The sequence below is a fragment of the Aptenodytes patagonicus genome, chromosome 5, assembly GCF_965638725.1.
Source record: "Aptenodytes patagonicus chromosome 5, bAptPat1.pri.cur, whole genome shotgun sequence".
NCBI classification, from domain to species: Eukaryota; Metazoa; Chordata; class Aves; order Sphenisciformes; family Spheniscidae; genus Aptenodytes; species Aptenodytes patagonicus.
The window spans coordinates 69,202,383-69,221,341 of record NC_134953.1 but is presented as its reverse complement, the minus strand read 5'-3'; the positions used below and the strand labels follow the sequence as shown (position 1 = coordinate 69,221,341).

At 53.0% G+C, this 18,959-nt stretch overlaps 1 protein-coding gene across 16 annotated transcripts in view; it reads left to right on the top strand.

Annotated features, from left to right (window-relative positions):
* PTPRF (protein tyrosine phosphatase receptor type F) overlaps window positions 1–18,959 on the top strand; it is a 396,981-nt gene that overhangs the window by 357,749 nt on the left and 20,273 nt on the right. For 11 of the 16 annotated variants that reach the window (XM_076340381.1, XM_076340396.1, XM_076340387.1 and 8 more), the window contains 4 exons: window positions 2,182–2,336; window positions 5,572–5,687; window positions 8,557–8,589; window positions 11,614–11,711. In XM_076340381.1, the coding sequence (XP_076196496.1) occupies window positions 2,182–2,336; window positions 5,572–5,687; window positions 8,557–8,589; window positions 11,614–11,711 (402 nt within the window). The remainder of the gene's footprint in view (window positions 1–2,181; window positions 2,337–5,571; window positions 5,688–8,556; window positions 8,590–11,613; window positions 11,712–18,959) is intronic. The other 5 variants (XM_076340397.1, XM_076340391.1, XM_076340389.1 and 2 more) reach the window with 1 other exon arrangement.

The following is an 18,959-nucleotide window of genomic DNA, read 5'->3' as shown; positions in this document are numbered from 1 at the left end:
GTGTTCTTGTGGCAAGATGTGCACACTGGTGAGGGAAGGAGAGTCACAGATTAACAGCAAGGTAAGGCAGGGGCCTCAGGATGTGTTATCCTGGCAATCCCTGTCAAGAAGAAATGACCTTAACTAGATGATCCGGACTATCATCATCTCCCCCCTAGCATAGATCTGCCACAGCCCTCCAGTGAGCCACCAGCCAGCAGAGTTATTACACCCTGACCCTAGAGACCACCTTTCTGCATCCCCTGCTGCGTCACACCCATTTTCATTTAAAGCATGAGGCACTCTGTCCAGGGCTGTGTACTATCTCCCCCACTCAACTCCTCTTAAATTTCTTGCTGTGTCTCTAGTGTCGGTAGGCGAGTGTAACATCGCCATTCTTCAAAGGCAAAGGGGAGTGTGGTTGAAACACCATCTCTGAGAGCAGGGCACCTGCACCTCACAGTCTGCCTTTGGAAATGCCACTGAGATAACAGTCCTTCTGATCTCTTCTGCTTCTGTCTTTTCTTGGAAGGAGGCATTTCCAAAGCGCGTCTGCAAAAATATGAATCTTTGCCCCTTGCACAAAGCTTTGGAGATGGACACGTGTTACCTTGCTGCACAGATCAGCATGCTCCCCCCACCTAATGCCGCTTGGCCTTTCCAGGTAGTCACAGGCAAAGCCCTTGTGCCTTCCTCACAGAGTGGCCACTTGCCCATCCAAAGGGGAGCCCCAGGCCTTCTGCCCCATCTTCTCACCACCGATGTAGCATCTTCTTGTCTCTGCCACGCTCAGACAGAGCTGTTGCTGACTCCCTGCCCTGTTGTTTGAACTGAACAAGGGGGCGTAGGAACAGGCCAATGGGTTGCAAACTTTCTCTAGGAACAGAGCTGAACCGGGAGCCAGCAGCTATTTCAGGATCATTGAAACAGAGTCTTGTAGGGCTGAAAGGTTTCACGGACAAAGCAGCAACCACCCCCCACACTCCCCCTCCAGCCAGCGGCATCTCTGACCGCCGATAAATCTGAGGAGAGCAGCTAGGATGCTGCACCTGTGTGTGCTGCCATAAGGATGTCACAGATAAGAGCATTTTCTGTACTCCATGCATGTTTGAAACCAGGCTGGCTGGGATCAAGGGCACCTGTGAGAGGAGATCAAGATGTGCATTTGTGTGACACCAGCACGCTTGATTTTTCCCTTTCTTCCCCTCACATGCACGCAGACATGAAGTGCATGTTTAAACTTCGACCTTAAAGCAGGCGATTTATAGATCCACAGGCACCTCTTCAGTGACTGAAACTTTCTATGGCAGGAGCAGAGCATTTCTGGCTCCCTAATGCAGGGCAGCAGGTGCTGCTCAAAAGCCACAGGCACTAAACTGATACAGCTCTGGCCCTCTCTTAATAGGGGGAAAGGATTTCTTTTTTGCAGCATTTAACCCTTCTGACCCAGCGAGGCTGAGCTGTGAAGGGACAACACAGCTCCATAAGCCTTAGCAACAGCAGTAGAAAAAGCCAGGTGCAGTGTCATTTTTCTGCAGGAAAATGCAGGTTTGGGTCTCTGCTAATCCTGTCTTGCTGGTGGGGCTAGAAAGCTGTCCCTTCAGGTTATAAATCACTGGGCTGCCAGATTGCAGAAGTCTCTGGAAAGGAACCTGTGAGCAGGAGCCCCTTTCCACGGTCTGTTTGTCAGAGCTGAGACATTAGGTAGAAAATGTTCCTGTCATTTCGTTCTTTTAAGAAAACCGCCTAGCCCAGCAGGGGTTTTCCTAATATAGCCCTGTCCTGGAGAGATGTGTTGATACCAGCGCAGCAGGTATTATAAACCACTTAGGAATCATCAGCCAGCCCGACTGTGCAATTGGTTGGGATTCAAAAGCTTGTGATTTGGCTCCAAGAGAATCTAGGGCTGGCAAGTGGCTCTTAGCTGGGCTGCTCCAGTTTGGCACCTCGAGGCCAGGTCTGCTAGCCAGGAAGTTCCTGGCACTGGGAATGTTTCACACCAGGAAGAGACTGTTTCCACAACGTGACCTCCGCTGATGCCAGGGGAGGGCGGATCTTGTGGTTCGCTGCTGGGCTTTGAGAAGCACGACCATTCCCTGCTAGCCAGAGGCAAGGGGAGACCTCTGCATTTCAGGGATGTAGCTGTTGCTTTAGCATAATGGATGTTTGCTTTTCTCTTCCTCTCCTGCCGGTGCTGTTCAGAAGAGATATGCAGCCAGCCCCTACTCAGATGAGATCGTGATGGAAGTGGCTTCAGCAAAGCAGCAGGATGAACCAGAGATGCTGTGGGTGATGGGACCCGTCCTGGCCGTGATACTAATCATCATCATTGTCATTGCTATACTCCTCTTTAAAAGGTGAGATCCAGTCCAGGACATAGCAGTTATGGCACAAGCACTACAGGTGGTGGCACCTTCAAGACCCTCCTTGTAGCCTTCAGAAATGGGGTGCTCTGATAGGCAGTCCTTGGTGGTCATGGGGAGGAGGAAGGTCTCTACCTGGCACAGCAGAAGGCTGCTAGGCTGCTTTATAAAGAGAGCAGAAGGGCTGGGTATGCAGAAGGTAATTACTGTCAGCCCCAGGACACAGAGCTGCTGTGGATTCTGGAAACGTGTGAGCAGTGGGACAGAGGAGAGCAGCTTTGTCCCTAAAGCCAGTCTGACTGCTCTGTGGTCTCTCAGCTTGGATTTGCAGCCTTGGGGACTTCTCTAGTACTGGTTTTCTGTGGAAATTGCCTGCTTGATCTCTGGCAGGTGCCCCCACTACTGTGAATTTTGACTGAGGAACATGGTCTTAGTGGTGAGAACAGGGCATGGATGTGACAGGCTGAAATCAGAGTAGGAGCTCTCTTCCTGAGGCCTCTCAGTCCTGGCTCCCAGTTCAGGACCATCCACACTCTGTGCTCCCTGCTGAAGCAACCACCTGCTTTTGCGTAGCAGAGCAGTCCTGCTAGAGCTGTAACTGTAGTGTGAGATGATTGTTAGTCCTCCCGAGGAGCCACAGGTTGCATTTGCATGTGTTAATGTAGCCTGTTCAATTACAGTAGGTCATTCTCTATCAGCTCAGCTCCGAGGTTCTGCTCCTCCTGGACTCTCTATTTACATATGTATCTAGCTCGGGGAAGGGAGCTGGCTTTGTTGTCTGATTAAATGGAGCTCTGCTGTGCATGTGCAGTCAGTGCCTTTCTGTGTCAGTGATCATCTCCTTTCTTCTGTTTCTGCTCTTCCCTGGATCTAGTAAACAAGAAAGGTAGGAATCTGTTTTATTGTCTTGTTTTGCTAAAATTTCAAGTCTTATTTCCCTTCTTAAAAATCAAGCCTGAAGCTAGTAAGGGGCATCTTTGTTTCTGGGAGTGTGGGGCATGCCAGCCCTGGGGGTTTACAAAGACTTTGTTTTCTCAAAGGTATCAGCCTCCCAGCAATTGTCAGCCTCTCACAGGTCTTAGGGAGACAGTTCCAACATAGACTTCCCAGATTGTTTTTGCAATAAAATTAAAAATAAAAAAAAAAACACCACCAGCAGTTATAGGTGTTTCTTTGTTTTCTCAGTCACTTCAGACTGAGAGCTGTTCCATCAAAAATGCAGGTGCATTCTTGCAGTCTGTAATGATGAAGCTTTGAGGGAATACCAGGCAATTGTAAGAAACAAAGTGTTTGCTGGTCTTTAAGGAAAGGGAATGGCTCCAGGGGGATTCTGTACCTGGGCCCCATAGACACTATGCCCAGCTTGGCTCAGCTTTGCTCTGTCCCAGAGTCTGGTGTGGGTGGAGCACCAGGAAGCAGCACCAGCCCACTGTGCTCAGACCTGACATTCATGTCCCTGCTGTGTCCTAGCCCATGCAGCAGCAGCATATCCCCTTCCAGCACCACCCACATGCACAGAGTGATACTGTGTTATCCTACAGTTTTTTGCTGTCCAGCTTCTCTTTGGAGGCATTTTCTCCCAAAGGTATCTGTGCAGCGTATTCACAGGGTCAAATCTACAATGGGAATGAATTGAAGCTGAGTAGCAGTGGGTAGCTTGGGATCTGGAGGTTTGTTTAGCAGTTGTCCTGACTAGGCTAATGAGAGAGACAAACATTAATTATGTGCTATGCCCATTCCCCAGAAAAGCTGGGCCACTTTGCTCATGGACTCGGGGACTGGCACACAGTAGCACATGGCGTATCCTGCTGTGCTCCTGATAGGAGAAACACTGCTTTATTTGTTTGCCATGTATTTTTCTTTCTAGCAATGCTCTCAGTCCTTCAGCTCTTTTGTCTCGGTCCAGGCAGCTAGAAGGCTTCTGAGATGTGGAGATGACTCAGAGTAGTGTAAGACTCACAAGCTGGTCCTCCCCATTGAACAACTCCAGTGTTTGATGCAGCCACAGGCTGCAGATGGAGCTTGCTCACAGTCTGGGCCACAGCGGGAACACAGGTTTCACTCGTGATTTATGCACTAAATTTTCCCTAATTGCTTCTCACTAGTGCCAGCCCAGCATGCACAGCTCCCTGTAGAACTGAGAGCGCCCTGTGCCTGTGCAGAGCGTTTCTGATCATGTGTGGCTCGGGGTCACCACCATCCAGAGATGCAGCTGCCTCTGTGCAGAACCTGGCAACCCTTCAGGGTGCTTCAAAATGACTCACAAGGGGGTAGAAAGCAGAGACTGACTGTTGCGATTTGCAGGATGGTAAATGTGCTAGCATTCATTCAGACTAGCAGTGATGCAGCTCCCTCTCTTCCAGAAAACGTCAGGTCAGCAGAGGGGTTCACCATCAGACAAAATCCATTTTGGGGCTGTAGCCAAAAGACAAAGTCTCTGCGTATTGCTGCATGCTCAGCATGTTGGCAAAGCGCCAGGGTCAGCACAGACTCAGAAGAGAGTACTGCTGTCCGGCTCCTGCCCAACAGCCCTCTCTACTGCATGGGCATATCCACTATATTGTAATATAGAGCAAGAACTGGGACTTACAGTATCGCTAGAAACCCTTCTTGCAGTATTAGATGTTCCTTAATATTCACTTGTCCAGTTTTTGATTGGATCTGTCCCTGCTTTGCCTGTGAATTCTATAGCAAGAGCCTGAGGTGGTGACATTGCTCTAGGCATAAATATAGCATGAAGAGACAACAGCGTATTTTATTGTTCCATTAATACACGCCTTGGGTGCCTTCAACCATTCAAGACATGTATTAATGGCCCAATAAAACACACCCTGAAGAGCCTTTACACTATTATATTACAGCATTCTATATTTAAATATTTCTAATACTTGAAAAAAAAATTTATTATATCCTTCCACTACAGGAAATAGTTCCTAGAGAGAGTAAGAGGAAACAACTTCTTGCATCTATCTGCTTTTTCTCTAATAAATATTACGCAGAATATCACATGTCAAAGTGCCTCACTAATCAAACCTCTGCCATTGCTTACATATGATCCTTCCTGTTTCATAGATGGGAAATTGGAGGGATGGAAGAGGATGTGACTTGCCCAGAGCCCCAGGGAGCCTGGGATGGAGCTGGGTATCTGGGACGCAGACTCCTTCCCAGGGTGGTTCATGCCAGTCTCTGCCAGAGCTCATCTGCTTGTCTCTGTCCTCTCTGTCCATAGGAAAAGGGCACACTCCCCCTCTTCCAAGGATGAGCACTCCATCGGCCTGAAGGACTCGCTCTTGGCCCACTCCTCTGACCCGGTCGAGATGAGGCGGCTCAACTACCAGACTCCAGGTAGGGAGCAGCTAACCCCCTTGCGTCCCACCTCCTCTGGTTCCCCTTCACCAGGTCCCCATGCCAGAGGAAGAGTTGCAGTCCTCCCCCCCAGCAGCTCTGCACCTTCTCAGTCACAGTGGCACAGAGGGGGCTTAGACCGAGGATATCCAGGTGTCCGTTCTCTGATCTGCAAATCCTTCTCCCTGGCCCTGTCACTGCAGACACACAAGCCTGGGGAACCTGGACAGGGACAGCCGAGTGTGTGGTGTGTGTCAGACCTTATATGAAGCTCACTGCAGTTGTCCCGAGCCAGGAGGAGCCTCTGCGCAGAATTGGGAGAGCTCACCAGTGCCCGCACCTGCGTTGCTCCTGGGTGCTGTGCTGGCTTGGTCCAGGCTGGGATTCAGCACTGAGCGCCGCTGGTGCAGTGCTGGCCACAGGGGCTGCATCTGGGAGAATCAGGAGGTACAGAGAGCCCTTGTACTCCTGAGGGTGTCCCAGCAGCTTCATCCTGGGATCTTTGGTGTTCTGACTCTCCTGCTCTGGCTCAGCTAAGGGTGAAGAGCTACCTGCAGCCTACATTGCTCCCCAGCCAGTGCTGTGGCCCAGTGAAGGGCGCTGCTGGTCACGGTGGTCTCAGTGCAGAGTATGATAGTTCAGTAAAAGTCGTTGCTTTCTGCATGTAACTGTGCACTGCAGAGCATCTCGTCATGCCTACACTGGCCTGTGGTGCCTCGGGGTGTAGCTAGTTTGCCAGCCCGCGGAGGCAACTGTACTTCATGCTGCAGAAAGGTCTCGTGCTGCTGCTTTATGTCTGTATGTCTCTGATGGCACCGAAAGCACAGTATCTGTCATTGTAGCGATCAGAGACAGGCTCGCCCTGGCTCATTCAGAGCCTTTTGGAGAGTCCCAAGTCCTAGATGAAGTAGGGGAGCGCTTGGGCTTTTGTGATGGAGGGAGCAGTTCAGCAATAAATGAGGCACATACAGCTCTCTTCTAACTTGCAGCTCCTCCTGGTCTGTAACCTACTTTCCTTTTCCTCCTGCTGCTCATTCATCTAAGAGCTTTCATCTAACAGGATAGTTTTGAAGGGACTGTTTCCTGATGTAAACCTGCTGTGTCTGGGAGGGAGGGTAAGAGGAGCCTTTCCTGTTGCCGCTCACAGCGGTCTGGCTCAGACCTGGGGTGGGCTTCACCAGCACATCTCCCTCTGTGCCAGAGCAGCTGTCGGAGATCTGTAGTTAGTGCGTCTCCCAGGCAGGACCGATGGCAGATCTCACAGGTAGAGTGCAGCGACAGCCTGGCAGTTGCCAGCAGACCTGGCACGTTAATTGACCACAACACAGACCAGCATGGTATTGCAGCATGGGAGGAAAATGCTGTGGGGAGCAAGGGAGGCACCTGCGCTGGAGGAAGAACATCTCAACAGGCAGATCACTGGGAGCAGCACTAGGGGAGGGGGTCACACAGCGTCAGCAACAGCTGCAGCTTTTTGAGGAGGAGCAAGGTGTTGAACAGGGCTGCTCCAGGACACCTGTGCATGGGCACAGGTCTCTGTGACATGTCTCCACTGCCCAGGGACACAAGAGCCATCTTTGCTGTATGCTTATGGTTTATACATTGCACGGAGGAGTGTGACAGGTCAGGCTTACACCTACTCCCATCTCCAGTGAGATCGGAGTGTTTGCAACAAGGGCATCCCTTGCTAGAGCTGTAGGAAGGGTCAAGAGCTGCCATCAGAGAGAAGAGGGGTCCGGGAAATTTTCTTTTCCCGCCTGTGCCTAAGGATAAGCCAAAGACACTGGCTCATTCAGTAAGTTTGCAGAGCTCTCTGGAGAGACAAAAACAACCCAAAGTGCCCAGGTCACTCGAGACAGCAGCAGTGCCCTGGGATGCTGCTAGCCAACGCTCCCCCACCAAGTGACAGCACTGTGTCCTCCTCCCCTTCTCCCCCCCCGCATCACTTGTGAGGCTCTGCGGGGCGGAAGCGGGTGTCATGCAGCTAGAAGTGACTGTTCCAGCTCCTGACGAGCTTGTCCTCATTAATGGGGAGGCATGAAAACCACCAAGCCCAGTGGGCCCATGCTGTTGTCCCTGTCACCCGCCTGAGGTCGAGGCAGTGCTGCGTGGATGCATTGACAAGAGGTGCTGGCCACCAGCCCTGCACGCTTCGGTAGCTGGTCTCCCTGCTGGAGTGTGCTGAGCAGGGAAAACTTGTTTAATGCATAATTAACTGGGCTACTGTTATTAAATATTAAGCTTTCTCATTTTTGTGGTTTTTACTTCAGACAAGGGTTATTTCCCCCACTGTGGGCCTCCCTGTACTAATGTACCACTGTGCCAAGTCGCTGAGAGGATGCGGGACCGGGCAGTGTCCCAATGCACCATGAAACGAGGCTGAGTTGCGCTGCTGATGAGCTGCAAGTGAGCTGGAGGCTCAGGGGCACTGAGCAGAGATTGCTGGGGCTGAGTGCAGTCCTCCTGGCCACCAAGCAGCACGGGTGTCCCCTGTACCTGCCATCCACCTGCCCTTGCTGGCTCCCCTTGGGCACGGGACCATGAACAGTGGTGTGCAGTGAGAAGTGTAGCTCTTGGTGTCAGATGAAGACCTGTGCGCTCACTCCCCTGCAAGTACCTCCAGCTCCACGTGTTTGCCAGTGTCAGGATGGTGCTGGCCAGAGCCAAAAGCCCAGTGTGTAAAGGCCAGCTGCAGAGCAGCTCCCGGGGCCAGGCAGCTGGTCCTGTGCAGGAGGGAGGCTCCCGGTGCTGTGGCAGATGGTGCTTTCCTTTGCATCTTCATCTCTTTGTCTTTCCATTTCTGAACCTCTGCGATGATGACTAAAGGCTAATGGGATTTCTGTTCTTGCCCCGTTTCTTTTCATTGCAGGTGCCAGTGTCCCCAGTTGCCTGAATATCTCAAGTTAGTTTTAACTCCTGTATTTATCTTTTGACACCTTTTGCTTTTTCTTTCCCTTTCTCTCTCATCTCTGTAATTTTTGTTTCAATGTCATGAAGGTCACCCTCACTCACAGCAGACTGTAGAACGGCAGTGATTTCAGTTTCTGACATGGTGTGTGGGGCCAAGCTCCAGTACTGTTTGCACGGCACTACAGCAGCTCACCACAGCACAGTGCGGAAGGGAAGGCCCCGGGTGCTGGGCTGCCAGCTGCTCCTGCGGCAGCTCTTCTCCTGCTCCAATGCCTCCTGCCCCCTCGCAGTGGCATGCCAGGCTCTGCTGTGGCACCAGGCCTGCAGCTGGCCCTGCATGGGGACAGATAACCTTGGCCATTCTGGAGGGGGTGGCCAGCTAAAAACCCCTGATGGACAAATTGAAGGGTGCTCTGCAGCCCAGTGGTTGAACACACTCTCCTCCTACCTCAGGCAAACTTGCTTCCCTAGGCTGGGTTGCCTGTGCCATAGAGTTAGGCAGAACAGATGCCAAGGGATGCTGATCTCTGAACTGCCGTGCAGTTGGTCTGCTTGGCTGTGTTGGCACCAGAGTCCCAGGCACAGAGCAGAGGGACTTACTGCTCTAGCAGGTTGGATGGAGAAGTATCAGGACTACTGGTGTAACTGCCCCTTTATCTCTTGTCTTGTGAGCTTCAAGTTCACTCTCAAACAACCGTAAAAGCGTGTCCTCCCTGCTGCTTGATCTACAAGGCATCTGCATGTGCATGCAGGAATGGGAGAAGTACGTAGGATAGATGCTTCCCCCAGGAGCAGAGCCAAGGGCTTTGCAGTCTGCGGCCCTGCAGGCATTGTGAGACCTCTGACCCCTTCTAGCCTGGTGGAGAGCTCGCTGTCCTCTTGCCAGTCATTGGAAGAGCAGGTAGAAGTCCTAGTAGTGTGTACAAATCTCCTCTGTCTTGCCCTACACTGTCAGTGGCAGTTGTTCTAGGTTCACCATAATGGGATACCAACCACCTCTTTCTCCCCATCTGCTCTTGCAGCTCCTTTGCTGGCCAAAGGAGTGTTACAGCAACAAAACTGAAGTTTGGAGAGACCCCCTTGTATTTCTCAGCAGAGATGAGTGTCTGCAGCTCTGCTGTGGTCCATGGCTCTGCTGTACTTCATACATAACCGTGTTGGGATACGCACATACTGTGGCTATGTTCCAGCCTCTTTCTTCTTCCAGCCCCACACTTCTGCCTTGGTCCCACACTGTTCTCCTCATTCAGTTGCTCATCAGTAACAGCTCTGCACTGCAAAAGCTGCTCCTGAGCTACAGCCTCTGGAGATCTGGCTCTGGCACCAATGAGCAAATTGTGCAGAAATCAGAGCATCGTCTTTGTGGGCCTGCTCAGCCACCTCAGGAATCCTGATGGGTGAAGTGGCAAACAGAACCATTTGCAGGAGGACCTCAGCACAAGGTAGAAGAGGGATCTTTCCTTCTCTGTCTGTCCATGTGCTCTCAGGCCATCCGTGGATAGCTCTGTGCTGTCAAGTGATAGAAGGATGAGTGTGTGTTGGATCGGGTCTTGCCTATATGCAGCGATGTCAGATGCTTTTGGCAGAGGTGTGAGGAGCCCTGCTGTGCAGTGGTTGCAGTGTAACACTTCTACCATGTTATCACCTAGTGATTTGTCACCACTGTGTAAAATGCACGTACCCAGCCTGGGGACTGCTCCATCACCTCAGCGGCCCATCACTGCCATCTGTGGCAGTGTTCAGACTCCTGAGTGATTGAGAAGCTCCTGGCCATGCTCCAGCCTGTCTCCCTGGGTGTGAATCAACAGCTTCAGCCTATTAATAATCATTATTACCCACGTGGGGTTTCTGGGAAACCCATAGAGCAGCCGATGGAGTCACGAGCCTTGGGATTTGGATGAGCTAGGCTTTGGATGAGATGTTTCACAGCCACGTTCCTGCCAATTCACCATCTCAGCTTCAGGGAAAGAGGTTGCGATGGTTGAGCCCTGAATCCCAGGGCCCCAGTAGTGCTCCTCCCAATCCCACATGTGCACCCCTACAGTACCCGTCCCCTGTGTGATGGGTAGCTGTGCGAGGGGACCTGTGGGATCCCCTCCTCTGGGCCTCTCCCCTGAGCAGGGCTTGGGCAGTGCCCAGGATGAGCCATACTGTGCATCCCTGCTTTAGACAGGGCAAGACTTCTGCCATGGCTTGAGCTGCATCCCAGCTCGCAGCAGTCTCCCAGAAGCTGCTGTAGGGCATGTCACTGCACATGGTGCCTTACAGAAGCCAGCCCTGTGCACCTGGATTTTGGGCCCTGAAGCTGGCTCTGCCTCCGGAGCACCACTGAAAAGCACTGAGTTACACAGCTGCGGGCAGAGCTGCTCCTCAGCTCCAGGAAAGTTGTGCAATCTCTGACCAGGGGAGCAGCCGTTCCTCTGTGGGGCCCTTCCAGTCTTTCTCTGGCTCCCCAGGGGCTGGGGCAGCATCTATGTACCCAAAAAAGCTGTGCACATATACCACAGAGGTTTCCCCTGGTGCAGGTCTGGGCGAGTTTCTTCTTGGCTAATGCCATTGTTAGGGGTAAGCAAGAGGATCAGCCTCAGCCCTTGGCGGTGAGAGCGCCAGAGAATCAGTGTGTTCAACTTCAGCCTGTGCGGGAGCCCAGGAAGCGCACTGACAGCGTCTCCTTGGCTGTTCCTGCCGGGGGCTTGCCCGAGCCCCTGCCCGCTGCGTGGCCTGCTCTGTGTGCCCGGTGGCTGTACTGTCCGAGCATGCTCACCCGGTCATGCACATTCTGCACATCACCTTTCTTTTCTGTTTTACCAAACCGTGTGCTCTGAGAGTGCGTGCAGCATGCCATGTGATCTCGCCGTCTTCCCATCCATCCCGCCCAGCGCTTCACACAGTCACACGTGTCCACCTTGCACCCACCGTTCGCGTTTGCTACGCACATGCTATTGTTGAGCCTTCCTCAGCCGTGTAGAGCCGTAACCATTTTCCTCTCCCTTCTCCCTCCTTGTCTCGCTTGCAGGCATGCGTGACCACCCCCCCATCCCCGTGACGGACCTCGCCGACAACATCGACAGGCTGAAAGCCAATGACGGGCTGAAGTTCTCCCAGGAGTACGAGGTGAGCGTGAGAGCATGCTGGGCGGCGGGTGCAGAGCAAGGCTGGCCAGGTCCCTCAGCGGAGAGGGCTTGAAAGCTGAGCTGTGCCTCCCCCGCACCGGCATCGCCTGCGTGGGCCCCGAGCCAGGCCTGGGAGCCTGCCAGCTCTCCCTGCCAGCCCCAGAGCGGTGGGAACTCGCCTTGAGCAGTTGAAGCATGGCTTGTGCAGGGAAGAGGCCTTGCAGCTGAACGTGCAGCAGCCCGCCATGCTCCCACCATGGTTACAGTCTTAGGAGTGAATGGGAGCTTGTGTCTACCCACCTGGGCTGTCGCTGTTTACTTTGTTGTTTTGCTCCGCGAGGGCTGCCCTCCGTGCAGGTTGGCTGAGGTATTTCAGTCCACAGCATCCCGTGCCCCTTCGCTTCCATCTGCATTCAAAGCTTTGCTTTCTGTGCCATCCTCCGCTGCTGACAAACACGCATTCGGATTTTCATTCCTGCTTTCCCGACCTACTCTTCCCTGGCACACTGCTGTGCTGGCATTAGCCTGGGCCATTCAGCATCTCTGCCACCAGAAACTCTGCTGATGTCCCACTGCCCTGGAGCAGTCCCGTCTCCCCTCCCTGCATGGAGCTCTCTGCCTGTGCCCTGCAATCCTGAGCTGCAAACTCCCCCAGCACTGCTGAATCACACTCCTGCCCTCCTCCGTATCTCTGGTGGAGCCCCCAGATAGGTACTGTCCGCACCCGCCACCGAAGCTACCTTTGCTAACACACACAGGCAGGTGCTGGGCGTTTGGTGAACTCCCCCATCCTGCACTGCACCTCTCCCAGCCTGACCCCCTCCATTCCCATCCTCCCCTGAGGACAACTTGCCGAGGGGATGCACACGTGAAGGGGAAGGGGCTGACCTGCACAAGGACTGCCTTGCCTTTCTCACCACTCTCCAGGCTGGATGATTAGGTTGAAAACTTGTAAAGTCGGGGAAAGTTCCCCTGCAGCCGTGAGAGCAGCAATGGCAGGATATATGTTTTCCTGTGCTTACATGCAGGACCCTCTTGAGCTGCAGGGGACTTGTAAATAAACCCCCCACTAGTATTAAAGAAAGAATAAATTTGGGAAGTGTCCTTTGCATGTGTTATCACTCCTGTTTGAATTGTTATCTGCCTGTGCCTGTGGCCTCCCGTTCCTGCAGCATACCTACACTGATTTATGAGATGAGATCAGAACATTTGCCCACGAGGTAGGATTATATATGCCAGGAAAGGGAAAGCAGATCTCTGTGCTGAGAAGGTAAGGGATGCATTCCAGCTAGTTCAAAGGGTGTGCTGCATGTATCTGAGGAAGGCGCAGAGCTCCTTTTTCTTCAGGACGCCAAGTGGAGGGCTTTGCCACCCCTCTGCATACTGCTGTTTAGACCAGAGAGAAGCTGAGCTTTCACCAGCTACAGCATTACATCACAACTTGGGAGATGTGTAGAGAAATAATGTGCTTCCCTTGCAGTTACCTGTGTGTTTATGTATGTCCTGCCAGTGGTGCCAAGGTATGCAGTCACATCTGTCTGCCTTGGGCTTTTTGTTGCAAGTCCAGCTGAAATGTTAAGCAGGGCTGTCCACTGTGCTACAGGCAGACTGTGCCTCTGCTGCGCGGTGGGGATTCAGCAGGATCCAGTGCCTGTGCACTCCCATCCTCGCACTAGGCCTGCACCGGTTGGAGCCTGCAACGTAATACTGAGCTGTGGGAACTGTTTCAGAAAAAATGAGCATTAAGTAAATTCTCTTAGCTGTTTTCATGAGCCTCTCTCTTCTCATTTCTCTTTCTTTAGAATATCATGGCTGGTTGAGAGCACCAATCAGTTGTACTTTTCATGTTGAAGCAGCTATTAAGTAGCTGATTGTTGCATGTAAATTTTTTTTCCCCTGGATTCTGCTGCATTTGACTCTTCATCAGCCAGAAATTACTGAACATGACAGGCTCATACGGTGTTTGATACTAGGATAGACCCCAAAGCAGAAGTGGTTGCCCCTTGCTGGCATGTGGGGATCGGTACAGTCATTTCACATTTGAGATGCCAGTGAGAAAAATCCTGGACTGAGTTTGCAGAGAACGGCAGCTGCCTGTGCCGGATTGCGGTGGTGGTGGGTCTGCTCTCATTCTGGTCCCTGTGTGCAGAGGTTTGGCATGGCAATAGCTCTTTTTGGGGCCTGTGGTGGGAGGGCTGGAGGGCAGGATGGGCAGGGGACGCGCTGCTGAGTAAGGCAATCTGCAGAGTGGATGCGGAAATAGCGGAGGTGGGAGGGGAGCAGGCTGTGCAGCCCCTGCAGGAGCTTGTGCTTCCCGGTATGGGGAGAGGCAGGGAACCATAGCTCACCAAATTCTGTGCAATTGCAGTCATTAAGTGAGGATACAGTCCCAGCACACACCCTGGGACTGTGTGAGCCCCAGACCTACGCAGAGCTGAGTGGTGACCCAGCACTTTGAAAGATGGAGGCCCCGACCCTGTTTCCCTATGGCATGATAGTGCTGCCGGACTGGGCATAGCACAGCTGAGCAGGGAGAGCCAAGGGACGAAGGCATCACAGATGAAGCCCCAAGGCCCATTTGCTGTTTGGTTTTGCTTTGGAATTGTTGCATTTTAAGTGTTTTTGCAGAGCAGCCTAACATCTCCGTGGGGTGCAGGGCTGTTTATAGATTGCTCACGTTCCAGCAGCGGTGGCACCCCAGGCAGAGAGCAAATATTTAACAACATTTTTAACCACTGAGGCCAGCTGCCCAGAGCCATCAGTCTGGTGCTTGCCTTGGTTGTGCAAGCGATAGCAGGGTAACCTAGATGCAGGTGACACAAAACAAGACCTGTCAGCACATCCCCGCATACCTGGGAAGGGAGCAGGGAGGGTGGCAGAGATTTCTCGGAGCCGTCTGACCTCCATTCCCGCAGGTCAGAGAACAAATAATATTGCTCACACCAGTTTGCCAGCCCACATGGCCGAGTAGCCTGTGCAACAAAGCCAGCACGGAGAGAGCTGTGCGCTGGCTGCAGCGATAGCAGTCTCTGAGCTGCGAGTTAGCCCTCGCTCCCGACAGGCAGGGAGCAATTCCAGCTGGACCTGCTGGTACCCCTGGTGCGACAGGAGAGGTTGAACTGCAGGTGCTGGGAGCTGAGGTAGCTGCAGGCACATTTAACTCTGCTGCCGGCTGCTCTGGCGTGGTGCATAGCACAGCCCCACCATGCTCTCCCGCGCATGCAGCAGAGCTGGGGGGAGCAGAGTGCAAGGGTCTGGCAGCAGCTCCTGGTCCCCGGCCGCACCAGAAGAGTATTTCATTTTTAGTGTACAGTGAGAGCTACAGTGAATTTACAGTGTGGGATTAATGGAATTAAATAAGTAGAAGGGAGGCTGAGCCCCTTAATTATTTATCTGCGGGCTGTGGTGGGCACTGCAGCTGTGTTGGAGCTCCTCCTGTGGGCCACCTTCCCATGCTGCAGCCTGCGGACGTGGGGCAGGATCCTGCCCTTGGATGGGGAGTACCCGCACTGGTACAAACAAGTGTGGAGGCACACACCGCATCTCGCACTTTCACTGTGGGATCCAGCAAGCCGAGTGCTGCTGTCCCCTTTGTTGCTATTAGCAAACACAGGACAGATTGGCTCCAACCAGGGCTGGTTCCTGCTCCTTTGTGGCTTCTGCCATTTCTGGGCTAGATCATGCACCATCTTCCCAGGGGAAAATTTTTTCCTTACATCCAAACTGCAACTTGTGGCCATTGCCCCTCGTGCCCAGTCCCTTCGGCATGTCCCTCCAATGGACAGCCCCTGGGAGCAGAGCAGGTTGGAGGTGATGAGAGCCAGGCAGCATGCCACTGCCCAGCACGTTAGTCCTTGATGATCTTTAGGTTGTGCATGAGATTTGACTGTACTCCTGCTTCCCAGCGCAGTGGGGAGGCTGCAGCCCCTTCCCCATGGTTTTGTATGGAGAGAAAGACTGCTGGCCTGCCCAAACCCCGTGTTCGCTTGCATTTCCCTTAAAGCCACCAAGGACGTTGCATCTGCCATGCCTGCAGCCCTGGCAAGGCAGCTTAGGCAGAGGGAGAGGTGCTTGGGTACCTGGGGCTGGTGAGCCCAGGAGGTGCTGGACCCAGGGTCCAGATAGCACCCGGGGAGCTGCATGTTGTGGGTTTAATGGGCTAATCAGGAAGCTGACTGGCAGGCACGCAGCACTCACGTTCCAGTAATAAGAAAAATAAGGCTGAAGCACTGCCAGCGATTGATTCAGGAGCGCGTTATGTCCTCATTTGAGACGCAACGCAGATTGACAGTGGTCAATGCCTGTGCTAATGTGGTTGACTTCACAGAAGGCCAGGAAGCACTCACAGCCCGAGCACCTTCCCCTCCCCATGCCCTTGTGCAGCCGCCTGGGCTGCTGAGCAGCACGGGGCCCTGGCTGCCCAGCTCCTTGGCTGCCGCAGCCAGGGCCAGCCGAGCTGCTGTGCTGCCCCAGAGGTCTGCCTGCCCGGGCTGCCCATGCCTGCCAGCAGCGGAGGCAGCTGCAGGGACTCTGCATACAGAGGGATTTTGGAGCTGCACTGAGGAAGGGGAGCAGCAAACCGAAGGTGGACCGTGTCTGAGAGACAAACTGGCACCCAGAGATGTTTTCAAGGCATTTGTAAAGTGCTCTCGAGTCTGTCGAGGAAAGAGCCTTTTTCCAATCCTGTTTCAATGATCTGGCTCTGTTTTTAATGTTGATGGCAGTAGCAGCAGGGATCCCTGAGCTGCTTTGGAGAGATTGCTCCCTGCACTTCCGTGCTGGGAAGGAGGAGTTCTGCTAATTGGGCTTTTTCTTAATTTGCACTTGTGTCTTACGTCTCCCCTGTCACTTTAAAGCAAAGCAAAACTAAAAGTCGTGGTGCTTTTAAGTTTGTTCCTGGCTCATTTCCTTCCAATTTCCCAGCCCTTCTGCTTTCTAGGAAGAATGAGTTGAAAGTGTTACTCTGATCAAGTTTTGGGATGAAGCAGTGATTCCTGTGAGCTCCAGAAAGGAGCAAGAGCAGACTCCCAGTGCCCAGGCAGCTGTGGAGCAAGGTGGGGAGACAAGGCAGTGCTGCCATACTCAGGGGCGGCAGAGCATCGTACAGAGATGGGACAAGACTTGCTAACCACCACTCCATGTAAGGGCTTCAATTGCTCTCCGAGCAGCCCATCATCCTCCCATTTATTTACTCATTTGTTTGCCTTAAAGGGGGGAACAGGTGTACATTAATTCATCACCAGAGTTTAAATTAAATCATTTTACTTCTAAATGAGTCACTAATTTGCAGGAGTATTTAATTAGAGCCTCTTTGCACTCAGGTGCTGTATTACTTCTGACTTTCTCACCTGTTTGCCCTCTTAAGAGGCTGATGATGATTAGACCATTTCTGCACATCCTCATTGCATATCAAAGCAATTAACCCTAATGGCAACACCTTGGTGCTCCTCCTCAGTTCTGGGGGCTCTTGGCAGCCTTGTCTCCCCCAGGAAATAACCCTTTCCACCGCTGTGGCAGGACGCAGACTTGCTGTGCAAAGCACACTGCACCCCACAGCTTGGGCAGCCCTGCAGCCTTTTGGCAGTGATTTGCAGCATAGATTGAGCGCGAACAACTGCACTGAGCTCTCCCTGCCTCTGCTGTGAAGGGAGGACTCGCTCCAGCACCCACCTGTGCCCGATGCCAAGCAAGTGTCCACAGAGTGCAAGCAGGGTTGGTGCTTTCTTGTGTTGCTCCTCAGCGGCAACAAAATGCTCACTCATACCTTCAGGGCCGGTCTCGGCTCCACCACCAGCTAGCCAGCTCTCTGCATGGGCTGTCTGTGCAGACTAAGGCCACCTTTTTGAAAAAGAAGTGTTATTTATGTCTTTAACAGGCATTGGTGAATTTTCCTCCTTAGTTTGTCTGTTTGTGCTTCTCCTTCAGTGTGCTCCGAATTGACTAGACTGGTTTCATTCGTCTCTACTCCAAACAGAAAAGTCCTTACACATTTTGTTCCTCTTACTTTTTCACGCCTTTGATCATTTATATTGTTCTTCTCCAGTTCAGCCCCACCATTAGGTGGGCAGCAGTCATCCCTGCCACACAGCTGAGGGAGGAGAGCATCCAAAGAGCTGATGCAGTGAGCAGCCTATCCTGAAAACAAAATACAGGTGCCTGAGCGAAATGAAGTGCCCCAGAGAGCCGTGAGCTGCGCTGGGACGTCTCTGTGCCTGGGCAGAGGAGTGTGCAGGGGCTGTGGCAGCCAGGCCAGTGGGTTTCCAGCCAGAAGTGGTGCTTGCGGTCTCCACTCCCACCATCCCTGCTGCAGCGCCTCTGAGCGCTGCTGCTGCCTGCTTATTATGCTGATAATAGAAAATTACAGGTTTTCTGTAGGAAATGTCTATTTACATCCTACGTTTCCCAAACTACTTATTAGCATCGCTGTGATGTCACATCCTCCTGCGCGTTTTCGTCAGCGCTGGCCCCTCTGCCTGCGGGCAGCCTGCTGCTGCAGGGAGGGCTGGTGGCGTGGGCCACACGTGGGGATGGGCGACTGCCTCCTGGCACAGCACTGGCCCATGCCCTGTGCATGCAACAGAGCCCTCGGGGCCGGTGCAGCGATGCAAGGCAGCGCCTGTGCTCTGTACCCAAGCTGGGTACCTACACCCACTGCCAGCTGCTTGGGAAGTGCCTGCTCAACAGTGCAGGAGAGTAGGGGACAGTGATGGGTGTCACCTTGCTCACAGACAGTGGTTGATGGGGCTGAGCAGAGGGACTATGAGGGCCATCCAGGTCAGCCCAGCCAGGGAGCTGTGCTTCCCGGCTCAGCCTTTTGCTCACAGCTGATGCAGAGCTGACAGACTCATGGGCGTTTTGCTGCCTGAGAAACCTTCTGACATGGCTCTCTGCCAAGCGATGAACACGGATGCCTGCAGAGAGAATAACGTGCGGTGCTTCCCCTGGCCTGTTTTGCTCAATATTTTTGCCTGTGGGCCAGCAAAGCTTCAGGGACCCTGAGCTGGAGCATGATTTTAAGAAGGCTTTGACTGTGTTGGTAATTTCGGGGGGAGGGGATTCATGGGACGACTGATTTCTGCTGTAGCTGCCTGCCCCGGGCTTGCCCAGGGCTGCATGTGCAGAGCAAGTCCCTGCATGAGGCAGCTGTCTTATCTGGGTGCCTCACGTATCTCTTAGACAAAGAGGCCATCCCATCTCAGAGGGGGGCTTTGGGGATGGTCCTTTTTCACCTTGTTTCGTGCATGGACAA